Source organism: Gymnoscopelus microlampas, assembly GCF_963454915.1.
Source record: "Gymnoscopelus microlampas genome assembly, chromosome: 23".
In the NCBI taxonomy this organism is placed as follows: domain Eukaryota; kingdom Metazoa; phylum Chordata; class Actinopteri; order Myctophiformes; family Myctophidae; genus Gymnoscopelus; species Gymnoscopelus microlampas.
Window position 1 is genome coordinate 33645313 of NC_139960.1, and position 24448 is coordinate 33669760.

Genomic DNA, 24448 nt, shown 5'->3' on the forward strand with positions numbered 1-24448 from the left:
TATTCAGATGTTGAATAAGAAGACATGAAACCAAGACATGTGAGACAAGACAGGAGGGCGGATTCAAACCCGCAGGTCCACGAGGTCTGAACCACCACGCACTCCATCTCAAGTGTTTTTGTGCACATGTTTGCGTTTGTGTGCAGTCCTGCGTGCTCCTGCCTTGAGTGTCGGTGTGTAGGTGCGTTTGTGTGCCCCCTTGCTGGCCAGGCAGAACCCAGTGGAAACGTCCTAACACCCCCGTCCCCGTCCCCCCGTCTCTCTCTCTCGGGCACAGACACTGCATCCATTCAGCAGCGCAGCTCTTCACTGCAGTGCCCTCTTACATACTGTGCATCAGCAAGATAATCACGACACGAACCACTGGATGCATATCTCTGCTTCATAAGCGTTCCCGCTTTTTCGGCGGAGACACCGAACCAGAGTGTCTCCGCCGGAGACACTCTCTTTATTGCCGCTTGCACAGGTGTTCAGGGACCCGTTTGCCTGAGGACCAAAGTCTCCTGGTTTCCCTTTTGTTGGTTTCCCTTTTCCTTGTGAATGACAGCATGGAAGGTTCCAGAAGCTTGGCCTTGCCAGGCCTCTGGGGGAAGGATGATTTTTTTGCCTCATAAAACGCGGATATTGTCGAGGGTTTTAGTAGTGTGTGCCACACAGCCTCGCCTTGTTGGCTTTTACAGAGAGACGCAGGTGAAGCGTAGCGCATTATGTGGTTGAGAGTCAGGTGCGTGTGTGTGTGTGTGTGTGTGTGTGTGTGTGTGTGTGTGTGTGTGTGTGTGTGTGTGTGTGTGTGTGTGTGTGTGTGTGTGTTTGGTACAGTACTAGCACACTGGCAGCATTATGCCTGGCTGTCCTGTGAATGCCAGTCTCTGTGAGCATAGAGGACCAGCAAGGGTCAGAGAGACAGACTGCCCTTAGTACCCTGCATACAGTGAGTGAATGTGTGTGTGTGTGTGTGTGTGTGTGTGTGTGTGTGTGTGTGTGTGTGTGTGTGTGTGTGTGTGTGTGTGTGTGTGTGTGTGTGTGTGTGTGTGTGTGTGTGTGTGTGTGTGTGTGTGTGTGTGTGTGACATAGAGACAGAGAGAGAGCGATGCTTTGATGATTGTCATTGATTCTTACTGAAGTGACTTCATCGCTGTTCGCTGCAAATAGACAAAGGAACTAATTTATTCAGACAAATTATGTTTTGTTCCAGGAAAATGGGATAGCTTAAAGGAACACTTCACCTTTTTTCAACCTCATCTCCATGATTATATCATGTTGTTTTTGTTTTGATACCAACACCAAGTCTTGAATTTCAATACCTTATACATATATTCCTATACTATTAAAAAAAAAAGGGACATGCTGACAAATGCCATTGTGGCACTCCCTCTGGTCGTCGGCAACGCTCGCACAGAGTTTGAAGTCGGGGCAGGTGGGCAGTTCCTGAGATACGTGAGACAGACAGACGGACGGACACGTATACTGAGATTTCGTGCATTTATTGTTTATTATTTATAGTTTTTTTTAGACAGGTCAGATGTCTACATGTTATCCTAGTTACTTTATAGCACCTTTCTTGGCACTCTATTTATTTGACCGCTTATACCCTGTTGTTTTTAGTTTACTAGGGTTCATGCTGCTTATGAGGATCTAGCACTTTGTAAGTTACGCTAGATAAGAGCATCTGCTAAATGACTCCATTGTAACTTGTAAACTGCCTGAGCAGCAATTTAACTCTTCTATTTAAGCGGACGTGTTTATTGAGCCCCTGTTAATAGCCTGGTTTACGAGCACACAGTCTCTCCAAGGCCTATATACATAATACTGTATACACAGGAAAATATATACATACATACACACTGTACTGTATAGGCCTCCCTGCATCCATTTGTCAATGCTCACTGTGTAAGGAGCAGCTCCACAGACCGTATCGATATTTTCATTTCTCAAATGGGCACACACTGTTTTGGAAGTCAGCTCAGGAGGGACCATGGTACCTGCCAAATCATGGGCCTGCATTTATCAAAGTGGACTTTACCCAAGGTTCCACTACACAATCCCTGAAAGGAATATATGATTAGAAAATGACATAAAATTTTGTTTTAGCATTCCAAGTGTCACAGAAAACCCACTTGCTTTGGCAGCAGGCATCGATCTTTCCACAACCGACAACTTCGGCTTTGGAGTTGATTGAGAGCACAGAGTGTGCTTTGCTTTTGGGCAGAACTTGGTGACCCCATGAGAGGAGTTGTTTGATATCTGTGCTAAACCTACCCTAACCCTTTAAGACCTAGAACGCATCTGTGTCACTTTTTGATTTGAGCTAAAAAGCATTATTTTACACTTTAGCTATTAAAAAATTGAGAAAATGTGGGTAAATTAATATATTTATATTCTTTTAAAGCAAACATTTTTAACTCAAATCGTTGCTTCTGGGGGTCCCTGGAACAAAATATTTTGAGATGGGGGTCCGCGGCCAAATACATATCATTTTGGGACAGGAAAAAGTTTGATAACCATTGATAAAAAAACATAGTTTTTTTTCAAAAAACTGTTAGGATTTAGAAGACATTTTGTAGAATCTGTCACGGGTCTTAAGGCTATGAAGTCTCTGCATGGTCAAACCTCTAGGTACAATGCTCATCTAGAGCAGTGGTTCTCAACCTGTGGTTTGAGAAACATGGGGGTTCTCTCCAGGGGGGTCCCCACATGATTTTTTTGGGGGGGTGGGGGTCCCCAGATGACAGTGAAGTGACAATTTAAGAAAGAAAAGAAAAAAGACCATTACTCTATCAAAAGTAATCAACAAACTACTCTATAACAACTGGTCAAACATTGGCCAAATTGTTAAATAATACAAGAAAAAGGCAAACATTGTGAAAATAGTCGATCTACAAACTCGAGCTTGGAGATCGGAAGTTCGCTACAGTGTGCAAACTTCCCTTCCTTTCCTCCAACATACATATTGTTGTTCAGCACCTGAAAAGTTTTTGTTGGGACGTGCATGCTCCCCTCTGTGGACCCCCTGGAACCCCTGGGAGTTCCCGGACCCCCTTTGAGATCCTGTTATCTAGAGTATCCGCTGAGGGGGGAAAACTGAAAGAGACACAAAGAGCCCGAACCCTGTGAAGAGAAGAGTCTGTTAGACGAGATACCACTGGCGTATGGTGAATTCTACCGTTGACCGGGCCAGAATCTTAACCTCATAAGATTCTGGCCCGGGGGTTCGCACAACAACGGCTGATAAGTCTACTGAGAATTACCACCGGAATTACCACCCGGAATGGCGTCCCAAATCACACTGCCCCATTTTTTTCGCGGACCGAGGCCGCCGGTTTAGACGCGGGGCAGGGTGTTTCAGGACGACGGTTCTTCTTCTATTACATTTCTGAATGGAGAGGTGCTCGTCTCTGCGCAATGGACAACCGGTTTGACGGCGAAACTGGTTTTCTAATGGCCACTCGTTAACAATTCGGCCGAATGCAAATGAGCCCCATTTGAAAACAAAGGCGACTTAAAGGGTGAGGGGCTGCTAATGTTGTTATGTTGATTTTTTGTTTTTTCCCCCTGGCGGATCTTGCCCCTACACAGGGGCAAGCAGGGTTCACATGGCCTCGTTGGCCCCAATGACCGTACGCCTCTGCGAGATACTGTATACTAATCCTGAGTGGCTGCTGCAGATGCACTGTAACACTGACCAACCAGCTTTGTGATGCATCACGCTCAGACGAAGAAAAAAAAAATCAGTCTGACACTCTTGCTGTCGAAGAGGAGTATGAGAATAATCCGCTGTAAAAAGCAGATGATACAACATGATCCGGCAAGGTTCAGAGGATTAAAAGAATGCATCAAAGCCCCTCCACTGCACCGACTGGTGCAGAGCTTCTAAAGGGATCAGAGGCGACCGCAAAATCTGCCGAAAAAAACATGCGTTTATGGTTCAACAAGAAGCTGTCACATGCACAGTAGGAAATCCCTGAACCCAATCAACCAAGGACAAAAGCTCTTCGCAAAGATTGACTCTTTGCCTTCTTAACTTCTTGACCTATAGACCTTGTTATTGTCAGTGGGGTAAAGTAACTGAGTACATTTAGTCAAGTACTGTAATTAAGTGCAAGTTTTAGGTATTTTTTACTTTACTGGAGTAATTCCAATTGTCGGTATTTTTACTTCTACTCCACTACATCTGAGAGGAAAATGTTGTACTTTTACTCCACTACAATTATTTGAAAATAATTACAAATTACAAAACATGCATTACCCACTTCAACCCTATTAACATTTAGGCCATTTGAAAATAGCCGATCTACAAGCCATCGCATTGTGAGCTTGTAGATCTGCTATTTTCAAACAATTTTTATACATTCTACTTTTGGTACTTAAAGTACATTTTGATACCAATACTTTTGTACTTTTACTCAACTCAATTTAGAATTCCAGACTTTTACTTGTTACACAGTATTTCTACATTGCAGTATTGATACTTTTACTTAAGTAAAAAATTGTAGTACATTTCCCACCGCTGGTTATTGTATGTTTTGCCTTCCCTTATCCTGCCTTTTCGGGGGGTGGGTTTATTTCCCGTCCACTTGTTGAACAAATAAATCAAGCATTTGATTTGCACTGAGGAAGACAGCGTTGTGTTCTCGCCGTCTCCCCGGGTCCTGGTGGTGTTTATTACGCCAGTGTTTGCAGCCATCAGCACAACAGTGAGACGCTATTCATTACATGGCTGCGTGCCCGAAGAGGTCCGCTCGGCGAGGATTCACAGATCATATTTCACAACCCTAACAAACCTCAGTGAGATTAACACAGCCGTGGCTGATATTATTATATTATCATTTATATTAACATCATACTTGCAAATTAAAGACGAAAGAATAAAAAAAAACAATTGAACATTTTCAAAAATAGTTGCGATGCGACGTATTGTGAGTTTTGTCGATTTTAAGCATTTTCACTATTCGTCATACTATAGCACTGATAACGGACTTTTACATCCAGGTACTGGCACTGCACTCGCAGTTTTATATCAAACTTGGATGTACAGTATGCCAAGGATACTTAATCTGTGCCTCTCTCTCTGTTTCTCTCTCTCTCTCTCTCTCTCTCTCTCTCTCTCTCTCTCTCTCTCTCTTTATAGTTTATAGTTTATTCAAGATTCAAGATTGCATTTGTCATTTGTTTTCCATCTCCAAGCAGCTTTGGGGAAAAAACGAAATGATATTATGTTTAAGACAGCAAAAATTCTTAAAAGGATAAAATGAATAGTGCAGAAAATACATCTAAATAAATCCTAGAAACTAGAACATGTCATAAAATGCAAGCATAACCAGATCAAAACCAAGTATAAAAACTGAAAGAAATTCATCTATAGAGTTCGTCTCATCTAATCCATAGATATGCATACCTCCCAAGTTCATATACTATTGGAGATTTGAGTTCAAAAGTGTGATTGCCTGAGGCGAGAAACAGTTTTGCATCCTTTCCGTCCTGGCACTGATGCTCCTGTATCATTTCCCCGACGGCAGAAGGGAGATCAGGCTGTGAGAGGGGTGGGTGGTGTCCTTGAAGAGAGGGGTGGGTATTGCCTATAAAGCAGTGGTTCTCAAACTTTTTCATGTCAAGGACCCCCAAAATGATATGTATTTGGCCGCGGACCCCCATCTCCAAATATTTTGTTCCAAGGACCCCCCAGAAGCAAAGATTTGAGTCACAAATGTAAAAACAAAAAAAACATATATTCAAAGGTTTGCACAAATGTTCACTCGGTGCCGTGCTATGAGCTTGTAGATCTGCTATTTTTGAATAGCCAAAGTATAAAAGGTTAAAGTGGTTAAAGTGATTGTGATGCTATATTAACACATTTTGCTGGGGACCCCCTGGAACCCCCCAAGGACCCCACTTTGAGAACCAATGCTATAAAGTATTATAACTTTATAGAGAGTGCAACATGTGCACGTGTATGCACAGGCATGCACCTGTGTGTGCGCGCGCGCGTGCACACACACACACACACACACACACACACACGACCAAATAATCAGTAATGAATAATGTTTTTGTCACTCTGCATCATCTGCTCATACATGAACTTTGCCCTCTGCATCCTAACTATTGGGAGCAGTGGTCGCTATTAATACAGCACGTGGGGAGCAGTTAGGGATTAAGTGTCTTTGCCCAGGGACCCTGCGACACACGTCGACTGAGCAGGCCAGGAGGCAAACCGGGGACCTTCTGATTCACAGACGGCCTTTCTATATACCCATTCAGCCACGGCAGTCTGTTTTTTAAGACCAGGCAGTTGCAGTAAGCTGCAAACACCAGAGGCCTGAGGTTCATTCACTAGTCAAGGAGGAGATCAAAAGGAACAGGGCCATATTCTGCGAAGCCACGGTGGCTTTTATGAGCTCATGCCTCTACAAATGCTGAGCTGTTTGTGGTGCAGGGCTATTTACGGGGGCAGCAAGCTGGTAATGTGCAGCGGAACAGACCACTAATGGTATCTGCTCTCCCGTGGGAACAGCTTGACATGACCAGGGGGTCGCTGACCTCCATCACCGCGTCTGTCGGGCGGGGGGAGGGGAGGGGGAGGGGGGAGGGGGGGCACATCGATATCTACCCTCTCATCTCATCTCTACTTCAGTCTCCTCTCTCTCTCTCTCTCTCTCTCTCTCTCTCTCCGGAGTGTCCCTTTCATCAGAGCCACATCAGAGGCTGAGTTGAGAGTTTTTCAGAGAACAGATTAATCCGCTAAGACCGGGAACGCATCTGTGTCATTTTAAGATTTCTTTGGCTATTAAAAAATAACAGATATACTAGCTCATAGGAGTAGTCGCTATTAGATCTGCTATTTCTTTTTTTAAATCATGAAGATGTGTGCAAATCTTTGAATACTTTATGCCGGCTGGCATGTAGGGCAGCAACAAAGGATCTCCACTCCTGTCTGTTCTGGGCCAGCGTCTTTATAGAACCCCAGGTGTGATGCAGGTTCTTCAGCTCTCCCTCCACTGTCCTGCGCCAGGTGTTCTTGGGTCGGCCTCTCTTGCGTTTACCGTCTGGTGTCCAGTGAAGGGCAGTTTGGGTGATGTTGTCCTGCTCCCTACGGATTACATGTCCTATCCATTTCCACCGCTTTCTTATAAGGATGGTAGCCATGTTGTCCTGTTTACACAGGCTAAGAAGGTGTTGGTTGGAGATGGTTTTGGGCCAGAATATTCGTTGTATTTTTATATAAATCTTTGAATATATATTTTTTAAAGCGAACATTTGTAACTCAAATCTTTGCAAATGTCTTCTAAATCCTAAAACTTTTTTGAAAAAACATATGTTGCTATAAGTGTTTTTTTCATGTCAAGGACCCCCAAAATGATATGTATTTGGCCGCGGACCCCCATCTCAAAATATTTTGTTCCAGGGACCCCCATGAAGCAAATATTTGAGTTAAAAAATAGAAATATTCAATGATTTGCACAAATGCTCACGATTTTTCCAAAATAGCCAAAGTATAAAATAATGCTTTTTTTTTTTGCTCAAATCAAAAAATGTCACAGATGCGTTCCCGGTCTTAATGGGTTAAGAGACAAAAGTAATCCCGTGGAAAGGAGTGAGATAAGGAGAGATGAACCAAGGCAGAGGGATAGATGACATGAGATGAAGCCCCCCCCGACTACCACCACCACCACACCCACCCCCAAGCTAATTTCTCCTCCTCTGCTCAATTACAGCGCTCGTCCGCCTCTGTTGTAGAGCGAGGCACTGCACGTCAGATGTGATCTCTCAGATGAATCACAGCGTCAGAGCAGATCACAGGAAAAACAGTGAGAGTCCTCTAAACAAAAGAACGATTGGATCTGTGTCGTCATGCCTTTAGATGGCATTGTTGGAGGAGTGCAGAGTAGACCGGTGTTAATTTTGTTTTTAAGACTAAGACTAATATAAGGTTTTTATGTTTAGTCGACTAAGACTAGACTAAGAGTAAACAATTTCAGATGACTAAAATAGGACTAAAACTAAATGGTGTGTTATTAAAACGACTAAGACTAAGACTAAACCAGAATTTGCTGTCAAAATGAACACTGGTGCAGACGAGACGAAGGGACAGGGCAGGGAAGAGCTTCTTCTCTTAGAAGTTACTCCTCGTTAGGCCTGTCACCATTATTACATACAGTAATCGTCTAATCGCAATTATTTGGGATAATCACAATTATTCGAGATAATCGCAATTATTTTTGAAAAAATAATTTCTGCGTATAAAGCGCAGAAATATGTCAGTCATTTTTTTGTATATTCAAGTTATTTGTCATATCTGCCTGTTTGATTACGAAGCTTAAAAGCCACAGAAATGTCATTTGTATTCACATGCTCCAGTTTTCAACGACAGAAACGCAATTAAATCGTTCGTTATTTGTATGACAATTAATCGATTTGAGTCAACTCAAATCTTGTAATCGTGACAGCCCTACTCATCGTTCTTCGTTGATTGCCGACTCTGCATGACTCAGAATGGAAGGGGTGTGTTTGGCATGATGTGACTTGAGAAAGAGGGAAGGGAAGGTGGTTGGAGAGCCAAGGGGAAAAGGAGGAGACAGCACAGCAACCGTTCTCTCACTGTCCAATGAGTGAATAATACACAATGGGGTACAGTACATTTTGTTAAAGTGCTTGTCTGCTTGTATTATGCACTTTAACCCATTAAGACTGGGCGGGAACGCATCTGTGGAACCACTTAACCCATTATTTTATACTTTGGCTATTCAAAAATAGCAGATATTCAAGCTCATAGCTTGAGCTTGTAGATTTGCTATTTAAAAACATTTTTTTAAACTAAAGTCTTTGCTTCTGGGGGCTCCCTGGAACAAAACGTTTTGAGATGGGTGTCCGTGGCCACATACATATCTAAACATGTTTTCTAAATCTTAACAGTATCCGTGGTGCTCCAACCTTTCCATGTCAAGGAACCCCAAAATTATATGTATTTGGCCGCGGACCCCCATCTCAAAATATGTTGTTCCAGGAATCCCCAGAAGCACAGATCGGAGTTCAAAATGTTCGCTTTAAAACGCTTTTTTTTTTCTCCCCCAAAAAATAGCAAATCTACAAGCTCATAGTGTGCGGCACATGAGCTTGTGTATTTTCTATTTTTGAATAGCCAAAGAAATAAAAAAAATGACACAGATGCGTTCCCGGTCTTAATGGGTTAAAGCTTTGCTGTCCCTGTCTCAGCATGACAGGGACAGCACATATGTTGTGTCTGGTGCGTCTGTGATGATATTACAGAGACTTGTTCCTGTACTGAACATAATAACCTAATAATAAATGAACTGCTTCTGCTTCTGCTTCTGCTTCTGTACAAATGGAGACAGGTGATCAGAGGCCCTTGGACTTCATTTTCAATGTACCGCGTTCATGTTTGATACAAAGTATTTAGCAACATATGACTAATTGCTTTGAAGTTAGGCTGCTCTCTCTGGATGGTATGAATGGTATTTATGGTTGACGTTATGGAATTTGCCCTACGGTATGGATTTTGACCATACTGTGCTGACCGGTGGAGCTTTTTGTTTCGCTTTGGAAGTCAGCTGAAGTCAGTTTTATTTTCAATCAGCTGCAGCTCGATTTGCATTTACTTAAAAGGGTTTTTCAGAGACGGGCGTTATTTGAGAAAAGGTTTTTCATTTGCTTTCTGTTATTGCAGTTTTGCACAGTAAATGTTCTTAAAAGACCTCTGTATTATGAAAAATGTCCTTGTAATAGATTTAAGAGTAGTACTGTAGCTGCTATGCAGTTGTCATACCAGGTCTTTACCCCTCCAGTAGCAGTTATATTGACATTTTAAGTACTTGTCTGCTCTTTTTTTACCTCTACATCAAACCTCTTTGCCAAAAATAGCCGATCTACAAGCTCACAACGCGTCGCAGGCGCTATTTTTGGCAAATGTTCCCCCCAGAAAAGGGATGCAAGTGGTTAATGTAAAATAATAAAAATAAAGTCCCTATCACAACACAAAGATTTGGCGGCGGCCCCCCTGCAGTTTCTCTGAGAACCCCCTAGAGGTCCCGGACCTCCTGTTGAAGACCGCTTGTGTATACCATTACCTTCAGTGTTTCAAATTATTCCATGATATACATTTTATTCCATACCGTCCAGCCCTACCTTGACTCTTTAGTTAGGATTTAAGTAGCCTCGATCTCCAGGCTTTTATTGTTTAGTTTTGCTAAAAAAATAAAAGCTTGGAGGAGCGCGTCGGTGTACCCGGTATGGGAAGTGTTTCATTTCCCCAACCAACCAGAGTGCAGTGGGCGTCGCTCGTAATGTTGTGTTAACGGGGCAGGGTTTGACGGACAGATCGGTGAACCAATGGGATCAGGCGCAATCTCTCCGCGCCTCTATACACGAAGACAGGAGCGCTGGTGCAGCCTAGGATTTAAGCAGAGGTTCAAACTGTGACAGAGATGTGACCTTTGACCTGTTCTCCCGGCAGGGTAGACACAGTGGAGCTTAAAGAAACACTAGTGATGGGTCGTTCATGATCAATTCGTTCAAAAGAACTAGTTCTTTGGCGTGAACGAACCCGTTCACTTCCTGAAGCTGATGCCCCTTTCGTTCATTCCCCCCGTACACAGGACGGGGGGAGATCATTGGAACGGATCATTGCCGTGAACGTGAAGGAAATCGTTTGTTCACTGAAATGGACGTTTTTTTTTCCCCACCACTAACTGCCACTTCACTTTCACAGGTGCAATTATAAAAGGCCTTTGAGGTTTCGGTTGCCCCGTTAATCGCTCCCTTCCCATGACTGTTCAGACATGGATGTTTGCCCCTGTTGGATAATTGATTTGACGCCACAAAGCTAATCACAAGAGCACTTTTTGTACCTTCTGCTGCAGCTAAATTGGCATAATATGTGCGTCTTATTAGTTGCATTTTTCACGGCCAGCTGTGCACATCAAAACAAGCGACACGAACCACTTTAGTCAAGCTGTCTACACGTGTCCTGTAGACCTCGTCGCGGAGGTGGTCACCCCATTTAAATTATTTCAGCAATTCATGTCCACATGTCCCTCTCGCTCTCTCATTCTGCAGGCATGGCTGAATGGCCAGCCTTGTTGAATGTGTGAGAGAGTTTCAAAGATGCAGGGCAGGGGACGATCAATTTAGAACCCCCCCCCCCCCCCCCCCCTGGACCCATAGGAAAAATAATCAGTAGGCGTAAGAAAACATTCCTGCTCTTTAGATACATAGCCCCTCTGGGCTCAACTACACAGTACAATCCTCAGTGTACATTTTTATCCGTTTTTAACATTGAGAGCATTCCAAGCGTTACATCAGTTCTGTGCACTCTCAAGAGTTTAATTAAGCACTTGAACTTGAACCGCAGCATCCATCCATATTCTGGGGGGAACATTAGCCAAAAATAGCAGATCTACAAGCTCCCAACGCGTTCTTGCATATTCATCTCCCATACTAGGGCTGGGCAATATATCAATATTATATTGATATCATGTTATGAGACTAGATACTGTATCAGCTGGAATGATTTATATTGTAATATATATCTTGTCTTTTCTTGATTTTAAAGGCCTGACTGTTCTAGCTAGTATTTGCCTTTACCCACTTAGTTAGCCATTACTGATGATTATTTATCAAAAAGCTTCATTCCATTAATATTTTGTGAAAACACCAGTACAGTATCGTCACAATATATCGAGGTAGCCTATTAGTAAAATAATATCATGATTTTTGATTTTGTCTTTATCACCCAGCTCAGACACTAGCAATATGTGATCGGTCTCTCTCTCACTCTTTCTTTGTTGATGTCCGTTCGATGGAGAGACTTTTACTAAACAGGTGTTTATATTTGTTTTTATGTATGGGAAAAAGAAGAAGAAAAAAGGTAGATTGCTGAATGTCCCTCTTGGGCAAGCAAAGTTGGCAATTTATCTAAGTAGGAAAGAAGATAATAGATGGAGGGCAGAGGTGCGACTGCTTAGCAGTTTTCAAGAATTCCGTTAGAGCACGAGTATTGAATATAAATACTATGAAAGAATGGGGGACTTGGATGTGTTCAAAGATATATGGGACTATGAAGGCGTACTTTTTTCTGAAAAAGATAGGGGAATCACTTTTATTGATGTGTTGCTCTAAATAAAAAAGAATTGTGGCATTGTATTCTAGTACAGTATGTGATTGATTGTTTGAAAGAGCTTATGTAGCAAACACTCTTATGAATAAATGAGTTGTTAGAAACAGTGGTGGAAAGTAACTAAGTACATTTACTTAAGTAAGGTACTTTTTGAGGTACTTTTACTTTACTAAAGTATGTCTAATTTTCAATGCTTTATACTTCTACCCCACTACATCTCAGAGACAAATAATGTACCTTTACTCCACTACAATTATTTGAAAACTAGTTAGTAGTTACTTTGTAGATTTTGATTATTATTACAAAACATACATTAACCACTTTGGCTATTTTCATTTTTTTTTAATACATTTTAGACATGATAACTTGTGAAACGGGACATTCTGCATAATGAGTATTTTCTACTTTTGGTACTTTAAGCACATTTTGATACCAATACTTTTGTACTTTTACTCAAGTAAGTTTTGAATTCTGGACTTTTGCTTGTAACAGAGTATTTCTACATTGCAGTATTGATACTTTTACTTGGGTAAAAAAACGTGAGTACTTTTTCCACCACTGGTTAAAAATTTTAAAAAATCTCTCTCTCTCTCTCTCTGTCTCTCTCCATTGTCTCCAGACGGAGTTCTCAGGCCCGGCGGTCCTCCACCAGACGAGGAGGGACCAGGTGGCGGAGACGTGCCGCGCCCACAGCGTGTCCAACCGCAAGCGCCGGGTCCTGACCCCCGGCGACCTCAAGCACCTGGTGGTGGACGAGGACCACGAGCTCATCTACTGCTACGTGCCCAAGGTGGCCTGCACCAACTGGAAGAGGGTCATGATGGTCCTCGCCGGACGCGGCAAATACAGGTCGGTGATGTCAAAGCAGCAACCGCCACTTTATTGTTCTTCATCTAATTCAGGGGCAGGGACGTGCACAGATAGACTCTAGGTGGTGCTAGAGCGCCTGCCCTTTGCCCTCTTGACCAGAAGTGCCCTTTTGAAAAAAAGAGGAAAAAAAGTTTTTTTTTTCTTCAGTTTACAGCAGGGGTCTTCAACAGGGGGTCCGGGACCCCTAGGGGGTCCTCAGAGTTACTACAGGGGGTCCGCCAAATCTTTATGTGATATGATGTTTCTTTTTACCATAACCACTCGAAACCTAGCATCCCTTTTCTGAGGAGAACTTTAGCCAAAAATAGCAGATCTACAAGCCCACAACGCCTCGCGCTGTGAGGCGTTGTGGGCTTGTAGATCGGCTATTTTTGGCAAAGAGGTGTAGGTGTAGAGGGAAAAAAGAGCAGACCAAGTAAACAAAAAAATATATATTTTCCTTGAGCACCTGCCCCTCAAAATGTATGTGCACGCCACTGGTTCTTCAATTTAGGGGTGATGCAACTTTGATGATGGAGAGGGCCACTATATTTCCACACTCACTCCAGAGGGCCACATTGCATATACTGTTGGGCAGACACCTCTTATTTTCGTAATTTCACTTTTTCTGTAAATGAATGCCGTACTTTGTTCGCCATTCTATGTCTCACAAGAATAGCCGATCTACAAGCTCAAAACGCCTCGCACCGCCACACGTTTTGAGCTTGTAGATCTGCTATTTTTGCTATTTTTGAATTGGAATCCTGTTTTCTTTTGTGCTATTTTTGAATTGGAATCCTGAAAAGTAACATTTTTATTTAATTTCAAATGCATTTAGTTACACTTATGTTAACGTTTATGAACTTAAAAACAAATACATTGGACATACAAAAGACAATAGAATTTTAATACTAGTCATTAAGCTACTAATATAGACTGAAGTAATTCAAGCGGGTCATGTTTGCATGTTTGGAATTGTAACAGCTGAAATCAATAATATATCAGTATTCCGATATTAACCTGCGGGGCCGCATTAAGTGAAGGTGGGGGACGCATGTGCCCCCCGGGCCGCCAGTTGCCCATGTATGATCTAATTCATTATCTAGCCTACACCAGAGGTCTTCACCTAGGGCGTCCGGGACCCCTAGGGGGTCCTCGGAGTTAGCTCAAAGAGGTTTGGTGTAGAGGGACAAGAGAGCAGATCAAGTACAGAGCCAACGGTTAAGTTTACTGAGGTTTTAAGTGGTTAAATGTCTGAAAATACATCAAAATCAATAGAAAATATTTTGAAAAATCTGCAACATAATTTATTCATTTGACAGATATGTTTGGGGCTTTTCTGCTTTTATTTGCATAGTGACAGGAAATAGGGAGAGAGAGAGAGAGAGAGAGAAGGGAGTGACACACGCAGCAAAGGTCGTCGAGCATGGGAATCGAACCAGATATGCGATGCCATCGACACCCCCGCCACTTAATTTTATACAATATGTAGTGGGGAGTCCCTGCTTCATCTCTCTCTCGGCTAGGGGGTCCTTGAACTGAAAAATGTTGAAGAAACCCTGATCTACACAGTAAAATCCTTAAAAATTGTTAATTTCACGGGGTACACCCTTCTAAGTTAAATATACCACTAAATATTTTACGGTGTGATTACATTAAATGATATCCACTGCAGCGGAGGCAGCGCAGAGTATATCAACGAGTGTACTTGTTGACTGTGAAAATAATCCAGCCGTGGCTGGCGGGGTAAAATATGGAAATTTATACGGAGGTATATCAAAATATATTCCACTCTCCACACTGCTCACACATTTCAATAACAAATGTGCTTTAATCCATTAAGACCGGGTAAGCATGTAAGTGTCATTTTAGATTTATTTTGCTATTCAAAAATAGCATCTGTAATAGATCTGCTAATTTATTCATTTATTGTGAAAAAATGTAACTCCAATATTTGCTTCTGGGGGGTCCCTGGAACAAGATATTTTGAGATGGGGGGGGTCCGCGGCCAAATACATGATTTTGGGGGTCCTTGACATGAAAAAGTTGTAGCACCACTGATATAGAAACTGGTAGGATTTAGATTTAGATGTAGATATGTATTTGGCCCATCTCAAAATATTTTGTTCCAGGGACCCCCCCCACAGAGGCAAACATTTGTGGTAAAAGATTTGCACGAATGTTCACGATTTTTCAAAAACATCCGATCTACAAGCTCACAGCGCGGCACTCCATACATGATCTTGTAGATCTGCTATTTTTGAATAGCCCAAAGAAATCTTGAAATGACTTTTCCCGAGTTGAATGGGTTAACGGGAGAGAGCAGTGTTTTGAATGCATTAACGGCGCGGGTTCTGGCCTCGTCTGGAATCTTTCCCCGCCGATGTCTAAAAATACAGCAGTGTAGCCGCCGGTTCACGTTTGTTATCTGCACCGATAATGCTGTTTACAGCCAGGTCCTCTACGCTTTATGCCAATCCTGATGTGGTAATAGAAATAAGGTATAGACCTTTGTTAACCACATAACCAGTGGTGGGAAGTAACTAAGTTCATGTACTTAAGTACAATTTTGAGTTACTTTTGACTTTACTTGAGTATTTCCAATTTGCAATACTTTTACTGCTACTCCACTACATCTCAGAGGCAAATATTGTACTTTTACTCCACTACAAGTATTTGAAAACCTTCGTTACTACTGTAGTTACTTTGCAGATATAAATGACTATATTATAAAACATACATTAACCACAAGTCTATTTTGTACATAGACTATTTGAAAATAGTCTATATATAATTAAAATTAACATTAGTACTTTTACTTTTGGTACTTATTTTGTATTATTATATTAGGGTATTGCTACTTTTACTTAAGTAAAATATCTGAGTTCTTCTTCCAGCACTGCACATAACCACTTAAACCCCTGTCGTCTTAGAGAACTGGACTTGAGTTACAACTTCACTTTGAACCACTATTTCCGTCCACAACAAATCCCTTCGCCAAAAATCCTTTTCTTGCACTATTATGCTTGAACTGCACCTCCCTAATCTGCTGTACATACAATATACTGTGAAGTTGTTTACACAAAGTTAGGTCAGTGGCAGCTACTGGGGAAAAAAATGCTGTTATATACCAAGTTTTTTATGCACATGCACATTTGATGATGCTCTATTTTATTCTCTTTTTGCTCTTTTTTTCTCTCTTTCTTTTCTTTAAATCTTTTTAACGATTTCTATCATTATTCCGTTGTTGTTATTATCTATGCTGCTGCATTGTCTGAAGGAAGGTTTTACTCTTCTGTTACCTGGATACAAGATATAACAATAAAGCACAACCTTGAACCTTGAAAAATAGCCGATCATTGTGAGCTTGTACATCTGCTATTTTTGGCTAATGTTCCACCCAGAATATGGACGCTGGGTTTCCAGTGGTTAAACCCTCTATACATGATAGTAAACTAATACTCAGCACTGTACTTGGTCCTCTCCTTTTTCCCCTCTACACCAAATCTCTCCCAATGCATCACATTGTGACACATTGGGAGCTTGTAGATCTGCAGTTTTTTCTGAATGTTCATCAGAATAGTGATAATACAGTTAAAATGGGGAAACTCCGTTTCAGCTTCACCCAGCTGATGGCTGCTCAGACGGTCATAATGAGTGCTCGGAGCTGGGGGGGGGGGGGCTGTGAGGGGTTAAGTGTCTTGCTCATGGACACTTCGACATGTATTACCACATCTGATTACCTCACTCTACTAGTCCATTGGTTCTCAAAGTGGGGTCCGGGACCCCCAGGGGTACTTGAGGGGGTTCCAGGGGGTCCCCAGCTAAATGATCGATAGGAACCAAATGGACCCTTATGGGTCTGTAACTCTGAGTGTCCAAATGGAACCAAATGGACCTGTTAGGGTCCATTTGGTTCCATTTGGACACTCTCAGAGTTAAATTAACATTGATTTTAGAATATAAATTGGGGTCCCAGAGATATACATGCCATTAAATGGGGGTCCGTAGCCCTAATGCATGTCAAACTGGGGGTCCTTGACATGAAAAAGTTTGAGAACCACTGTACTAGTCTAAGCTACACCCATATTATGTTACCATCATGTCGCTGTCATTATTATCATTACACCTGACTCTTTTAGCTCATTGTGAGATTTGAGCACATTGTGTTCCATTTTCTGTCATTCTCTGCTTTTAAGTTGATTCAGTACAAACCTGGAAGATGGAAATGTATCTGATTATGCAAAATGCAAGCCGATTTAGCAACGAGTTATGCATTGTAAAATCCCCTCGTTGTTGAGTACAATTCCTGTTCTTTTGAATAGCCGTCCTGTGTAACGATCACATCACTCACTGTCCCCCTCTCCCCTGTCCCCCACAGTGACCCCATGGAGATCCCGTCCAATGAGGCCCACATCCCGTCCAACCTGAAGACGCTCAACCAGTACAGCATCGCCGAAATCAACCACCGCCTGAAGAACTACCTCAAGTTCCTGTTTGTCCGCGACCCCTTCGAGAGGCTGGTCTCCGCCTACCGCAACAAGTTCACGCTCAAGTACAACTCGTCCTTCCACAAGCGCTTTGGCACGCGCATCGTCCGGCGCTACCGCAAGAACGCCACGCAGGACGCCCTGCTCAACGGCGCCGACGTCAAGTTCCGCGAGTTCGCCGAGTACCTGGTGGATCCGGCGACGCAGCGCGACGGCCCGCTCAACGAGCACTGGCAGACGGTCTACCAGCTGTGCCACCCGTGCCACATCCACTACGACCTGGTGGGCAAGTACGAGACGCTGGAGGAGGACGCCAACTTCGTCCTGCGTCTGATCGGCGTCGGGGACACGCTGCGCTTCCCCAGCTACGCCAAGTCCACCCGCACCACGGACACCATGACGGCACAGTTCTTCAGCAACATCAGTGCCCAGCAGCAGACCCAGCTGTACCAGCTCTACAAGCTGGACTTCCTCATGTTCAACTACTCCACGCCCGGCTACCTCCGGCTGGACTAACGGAGGCCGGGGAACAGGGCCAGGACTCCGGGCATGGCCGCCTTTGTTCGCAGAGAGAAGAGGAATTGTTTCCGGAAGTAAACTTGATCTGAAAAAACATAAAAAACTGTCGTCGTTCCTTGCAGGGGTGGGGTCGGAATTGGACACGTGACCAAAGGGTGAAGGACGGAAGGAAAGATGATGTGTGATTGAAGTCGGATTTCGGGTGTCGGGGTAATAGAAGGAGAGCACTGATTGGATTTGTAGATAGCAAGTGGGAGTGTCTATAAGCATGTGGGGAACGGAGGTATTGGTGGTGCAGAGGCTCCAGGAGGGCAGACACGCAGAGGGATTCTCAAAGAGAGTCTTGGTCGTTCCCTCCATATTTAATTGAACTGCTGAAAAATTAGGCTGCTTCAGATTCCTCAATGCAAACAGCGGCCTCGCACGTGCCCTGACCCCAAAGCATCGCGGGAGCTGAGCTTATCTCCCCCTGCCCCGGATCAATAGAGACATTCCGTCAAATTGTAAAACACATTTAATGTCCTTCACCACGCAGCACCAGGGTGCGTGTTTCAACGGCGCCTGTCACCCTCGCTTGCATTGGATTCATGCATTTTAGAGGTAAGCTGGCTCATTGCCACCGCAAGGGTACCTAGCTGGCCATTGACTTGACTTGACTCAAACGACCTCTGCAATGGTGAGCGACGGCGGTGTGGACGGCGGTGTGGCCTTAAGCCAACAGTTTTAAAGAAGCAGGCCTTGGTCGCTGCAGTGTCGGCAGAGGGGACTGTCTTGCGCCCAGAGGACTGTGTCATTTAAGATACTTCCACCGCAGCAGTGACACTCATGGAGGCCCCGATTCTTCATATGTGAACCCTCCCCCCCAAGCACCCTTAATACGTTATGCCGCAGGAAGCGGTCGGAAAGGTACAGGATGTGCCCGTGATATGAACGGGCACACCAGATGCAAATGGCAGGCCTCTGGGCCATCCCACTGAATGAACTGAGGCAGGAAAACGAAAAGACGGCCTGTGTGGTTGTGAAAGGGTTAAAGGGACAGGATCTCATAACCCCGCCCAGCCCCCCCCCCCCCCCAAACATTTAGTGGACACACCTGGGGCCACGCCCATAAATCCCCTGCTCAGACGACCAAACATGTCTTTTAGTAAATTAAGATTTTTTATTTTCATGCTTTTTTGTTTTTCACTCTTGTTGTCTTATGAAACATTGCTGCGAGCAGCAATAACAAAATATTATTTAATTTGCATTGTTGAGTTAAAAGAAAGAAAGAGAAAGGTTTAATATTTGTTTTCCCCTGGGCTGATGAGCATCGTAGTAGGTTTTAAAATGTTTTTGAGTTTTGTTTATCACGTCAACCTTTTGTTCTCGGCTTGCACAACTATCATCGCTTAACATCTTCACTTCTCTTCATTTTGTGAAGGGCGTACAAGACATTTCAGTGTGTGGCTTTGGTCTCTCTGTGCAAGCTCTGGGATTTATCTACGTTGTTTCCCCTTGCCTTTTGTTAACAGTTTGGTGCCAAAATGTCTGTGAAACCACACAGATAGCGACAGCGTTTATGCTCAACCCACATCTTTGCTGTTCAGCATAATATCCATGGGAATAGTCCCTGCTCTCTGCTACAACATGGGAAACAGTTAGCCAAGTGAAGTGTATACTGTATCAAGGGTATCAACACACCACTTCCCACGCCACAGTGGCAGGATAATGTCACCCGTGGCAGCGACGTCAGAGCTAATAAGTGCATTGAGCGTGACACTGCACATGGGATAACGAGCGGTTTCATGTGAATTGCTAGGGCGTGCTAGTGAGGACACAGATCAACACCAGCCCTAACTCATTGTAAAAACTGAGAGAGAGAGAGAGTCATCATTTTAAAAACAAGTCCTTTGTACTTTCTCAACAATTCCGACTACTAAGTCGTCAAGGAGGCTTTTTTTATTGGGAATGGAGTGGCTCTTTATGGCACTTGACTGTTGAGGAGGAAGCAGTGACAGCAGAATTGGAATAATAACTCGTTTACGTATCTTCATATCCCCTCTCTCCCACCCCGCCTGTCAGGAGAAGTTCAGCGAGGTTCTGTTTTAACAGACATGCTAGTGACAGCTTTCAGCCTTTGAAGCACTAGTGTGTGTGTGTGTGTGTGTGTGTGTGTGTGTGTGTGTGTGTGTGTGTGTGTGTGTGTGCGTGTGCGTGCGCGTGTGCGTACAGTATGTATGTGTGTGCGTGCATGCATGTGTGCATACACATTTGTGCAGGTCTGCGTACTGTGTGAGTGTGCATGGAGAATCATAATGAGAGAACCGTGTTTGTGTCCCATATATACACATCTGGGTCTAATAAAGGGTGCAGGCTACTGACTTGGCTTCCATCCCAAGCCCCAGTCGTCGTCCTCCTCCTGAAGGAAACAATGGGCACATTCTTAAATAAGCGCCGCCACCTCCCGAGTTTAAATGCATAATAAATGCCGCTCGCTCGCGCATGAGCACGCGAACCGACACACTTAGCCAGCAGCACCTGAACCCGTGCCAATGTTGATGCCACGCAGCATCGTTGCTGACTCAGCGGTCGCAGGGTGAGGCACACGTAGCAAGGGACACCTCTTTCATTTCACACGCTGATTAAGCCCAAGCGTAAACTGCTCATTTAAGCCTCTCAAAATGGATGACGGGGCGCCGTACACAAATGGTCTCTCGGCAAGCAAACAAACTATTACGGAGGCCCTTTTTTCTTCTCTCCCTTCCCTCTCTCCACAAGTGGCTCACAATTAACCCCCCCCCTCCCCCCCGAAGTGGAAATGCCTTTTTTTGGTGAGGTCGGTGTCAACCGTTCCATCCCTGTCCCTGCAGGAAAGGGGCAACGCTACAAAACCTTGAGGGTTAATTTAACTGCACACTCTCAGAGTTAAATTAACGCTCAGGACTTTACAGTGCAGGCTTCTTAAACAAACAGAGCTGGTACAAGCCCACGGCACAGCTGTTTGTCCCAGCTGTGGAAAGACTGACCGTATTTCAACCCACTTTTTGTCCCTATTCTTAACTTCCACTGTCTGCAGACAATATCAATAAATCCAGTTCCACTGGATGCTCAGTTGTCGTATGCTGTAAAAGTATTTATATACAAGTGGAGTGAACGGGTATATTTATGTTGTTTTTCCAACGACGTCTATTATTGGACAGAATTACATATTTACACTTTGGCTTACAGGAAGTCATCTGGGCAGACAAACACATCCACAGGTTTTGTTTTATTTTTACTGTTTTTTGAGGGCAGGAATGGCTCATTATGATATTTGTTTTTATACATATGCATTATATATTTAAGCCTTAATGTGAAGATCAACACTTGACTTTACATAACACATAGTGTTAGAATGCATGGTTGTCAGAGCGAGAGCTGTCTATTTACTCACTTAAAACAGTATAACTGCAAGGGTCATCCCGCAATTTAGTGTTGTGTCACAAACGCAGAAGGTTCCCTTGGATATAAACAGTGGTGGAAGAAGTACTCCGATATTTTACTGTTTAAGTAAAAGTAGCAATACCACAATGTAAAAAGTAAAAGGCCTGTGTTGAAAATGTTACTTAGCAGATCTACAAGCTCTTGCGATGCGACGCGTTGTGAGCTTGTAGATCGTCTATCTTCAAATAGCCTAGGTATAAAATTGGGCTAAAGTGGTTAATGTATGTTTTATAATGTAATAATTTATATCTGCAAAGTAACTCAAGTTTTCAAATAATTGTAGTGGCGTAAAAGTACAATTATTTGCCTCTGAGATTTAGTGGAGTAGAAGTACTCAAGTGCAGCACTTGAGTACAAGTACTTATTTACTTTCCACCACTGGTCATATCTCACGCTCATCAGTACAGAGAGACAAAGCCAGGAATGCTATTAAACTCTGCTTTCCTTTCCTCTCCACAATGTATGTTTTGGATTATGTTTTTTTCTATGATGTTTTTCTGTGTTGTTCTGTTACAGCTCCTGCATTAACCATTAACACAGATCCACTGCCATGCCATGCCATTGTACAGTATAGACATAGACAACATTGACGGTTGTTCTTTATCATGTGTCATATTATGGAACTGGGATTGCTGAATGGGTGATGTTTTTAGACCCTGCTCAGATGGTTCCATCGTATTTCTATGTATTTCTCTTGTGGCCTCACATACGCATAAATGCAACACGGAAGCCTAAATTATAAATTATACTTTGTCGTACAACCGCGTCGCTTGCCGTAGATAACTGATTTTCAAGGGAGAAACAATTAATTTCACCAGATAATGAGTTCCCCGGGGAGGGGAGGGTGCTACTATTTTGGGATAGATGCATGCTGGGACACAAACGTCCACATTTTTTGGGGCTGACAAGACTTAACGCCACCCTTTTTCTAATGCCCAGATTTTGTAATGCACCCTTTTTAATGCTGGACATTTAATGCCACCTTTCTGTCAAAAAATATGAATGGTTCCAAACTGTGTCTCTGAGCCAAAATGTTAATTGTCCATTCATAGACTTGGAACAAGTCAGTAGTCAAGCTTTACGGTTCGCCAGTGCCTTCTGGGGTAAAGTACATTATATAAAAGTAAAACATAAATCATATTTAATTCCCCACCTTTCTTACAAAATTGTATTACTCCTTTCTGGAGAAAATATTAAAACCCCTTTTTAATGCAAAAATATATATTAAAGACCCCCTTTCTCACAAATCTTGCATGCGTGAAACATGCATCTACTCTAAATTGAGCACCCCCCCCTTCCCCAGGACGTATAAAAGGGCTCTCCACACTAAGAACGATGATGACTATAAATACTGGAATGAATATAAAATGCTGGAGTCCACACCATAACTATAATGAAAACTTTCAGACCGATTTCATGAATGATAGAAACACTGGCTGCCAGTCACAATCTGTCGGAATTGAACACATCACTCATGTTCAGCTGATGACATTGCTGAGAGATGGGTGTTTTTTTGGTTCAGACAGTGTCTGTAAAGACACTATCAAGAGGAAGGACATCTGGAATGCAATCGGGTTCACCTCGGACCACCAAAGTATGAATAATGTGTCTACGGAGTAACGGCCGTAACAGCTCATCAATATCCATTCTGGGGCCTCTAACACAGCCAGAGCGTGCAGTGTGTGCTTGGCGCCGCTGTTTTTACGGAACGTTATCGTTCACCAGTGTGGATTGCTCACATCATTATCGTTATAGTCATCGTTACAGTTCTCATCTCCTCTTGGTGTGGATGGCCCCTTAAATTAGGCTTTATGGCACTCCATCCCCTGTGCCTTTCAGCCTGGACACCGCGGAGCCACTGAAATGTTCAGAGTGCCTTCTCACTCTACTCTCCTGTTCCGAGCACTTTACTGTTATGTCACCTGGGCCTCTTCCTTATCTATATCACATATACTGTGTGTGTACACACACACACACACACACACACACACACACACACACACACACACACACACACACACACACACACACACACACACACACACACCTTTGTGTGACTGCACCAGGAGGTGTGGTGAAGAGAAGGGTGTCCATCTACCTGCTGTGCTCAGATCTCCAGGCCTTCAGACGGCCTAAAAGCTTTTTTTTTATGTGTGTGTGGATCTGTGTTGCTTCAAACGCTTGTACGTCCTTCCAAAACCACGGGTCACAAAGCCTCCCATTTCCCTACTGTACCGGTCTCAGTCGTTTAATCTATCGCCAGATACTCTATGTGTGCTGCATACTGTACAGTGTGTGTGTGTGTGTGTGTGTGTGTGTGTGTGTGTGTGTGTGTGTGTGTGTGTGTGTGTGTGTGTGTGTGTGTGTGTGTGTGTGTGTGTGTGTGTGTGCGCTTGTGCGTGTGCGTGTGCGTGTGCGTGTTTGTTTGTGTGTGCGCGTGCGTGTGATTTTGATGGCTGGTGATGTTTCGAGTTGGGGTTGACTATTCTGTTACAGATATACCAGGAACAGCGTTTTCTACTGTTGGATGTACTGGATACTGGAGTGCCTCATGAGAGCGTTTAATATAATAATAATAATAATAATAATAATAATAATAATAATTTATATTGCGCCTTTCTAGAGACCCAATGACGCTTTACATCAACAATTATATATATGATCTCTCTATACATATATAGTATATATATATATATATATATATATATATATATATATATATATATATATATATACTGTATATATACTGTATACTGTATATCTACTATGTATATATGTAGTACCTTTTCAAATGCAGGGTCTGTGTGTGTGTGTGTGTGTGTGTGTGTGTGTGTGTGTGTGTGTGTGTGTGTGTGTGTGTGTGTGTGTGTGCGTGTGCGTGCTCATGAACTCGCTCTGTACTGTACCCGTTCTGCCTTAGAGCAGTGAGACCCTCGTTCAAACAGGCTCCACCTATTTATTTATTTATTTGCAACCACCCAATACGTATTGCTATTAC

General features: G+C 43.2%; 1 protein-coding gene across 4 annotated transcripts in view; it reads left to right on the plus strand.

Annotated features, from left to right (window-relative positions):
• Positions 1 to 24123, plus strand: part of chst11 (carbohydrate (chondroitin 4) sulfotransferase 11) — a 74773-nt gene extending 50650 nt beyond the window's left edge. For 2 of the 4 annotated variants that reach the window (XM_084049442.1, XM_084049443.1), the window contains exons 3-4: positions 12750 to 12979; positions 17361 to 24123. In XM_084049442.1, the coding sequence (XP_083905568.1) occupies positions 12750 to 12979; positions 17361 to 17985 (855 nt within the window). In that variant the 3' untranslated portion in view covers positions 17986 to 24123. The remainder of the gene's footprint in view (positions 1 to 12749; positions 12980 to 17360) is intronic. The other 2 variants (XR_014600175.1, XR_014600176.1) reach the window with 2 other exon arrangements.
• The last annotated feature ends 325 nt before the right edge of the window (positions 24124 to 24448 follow it).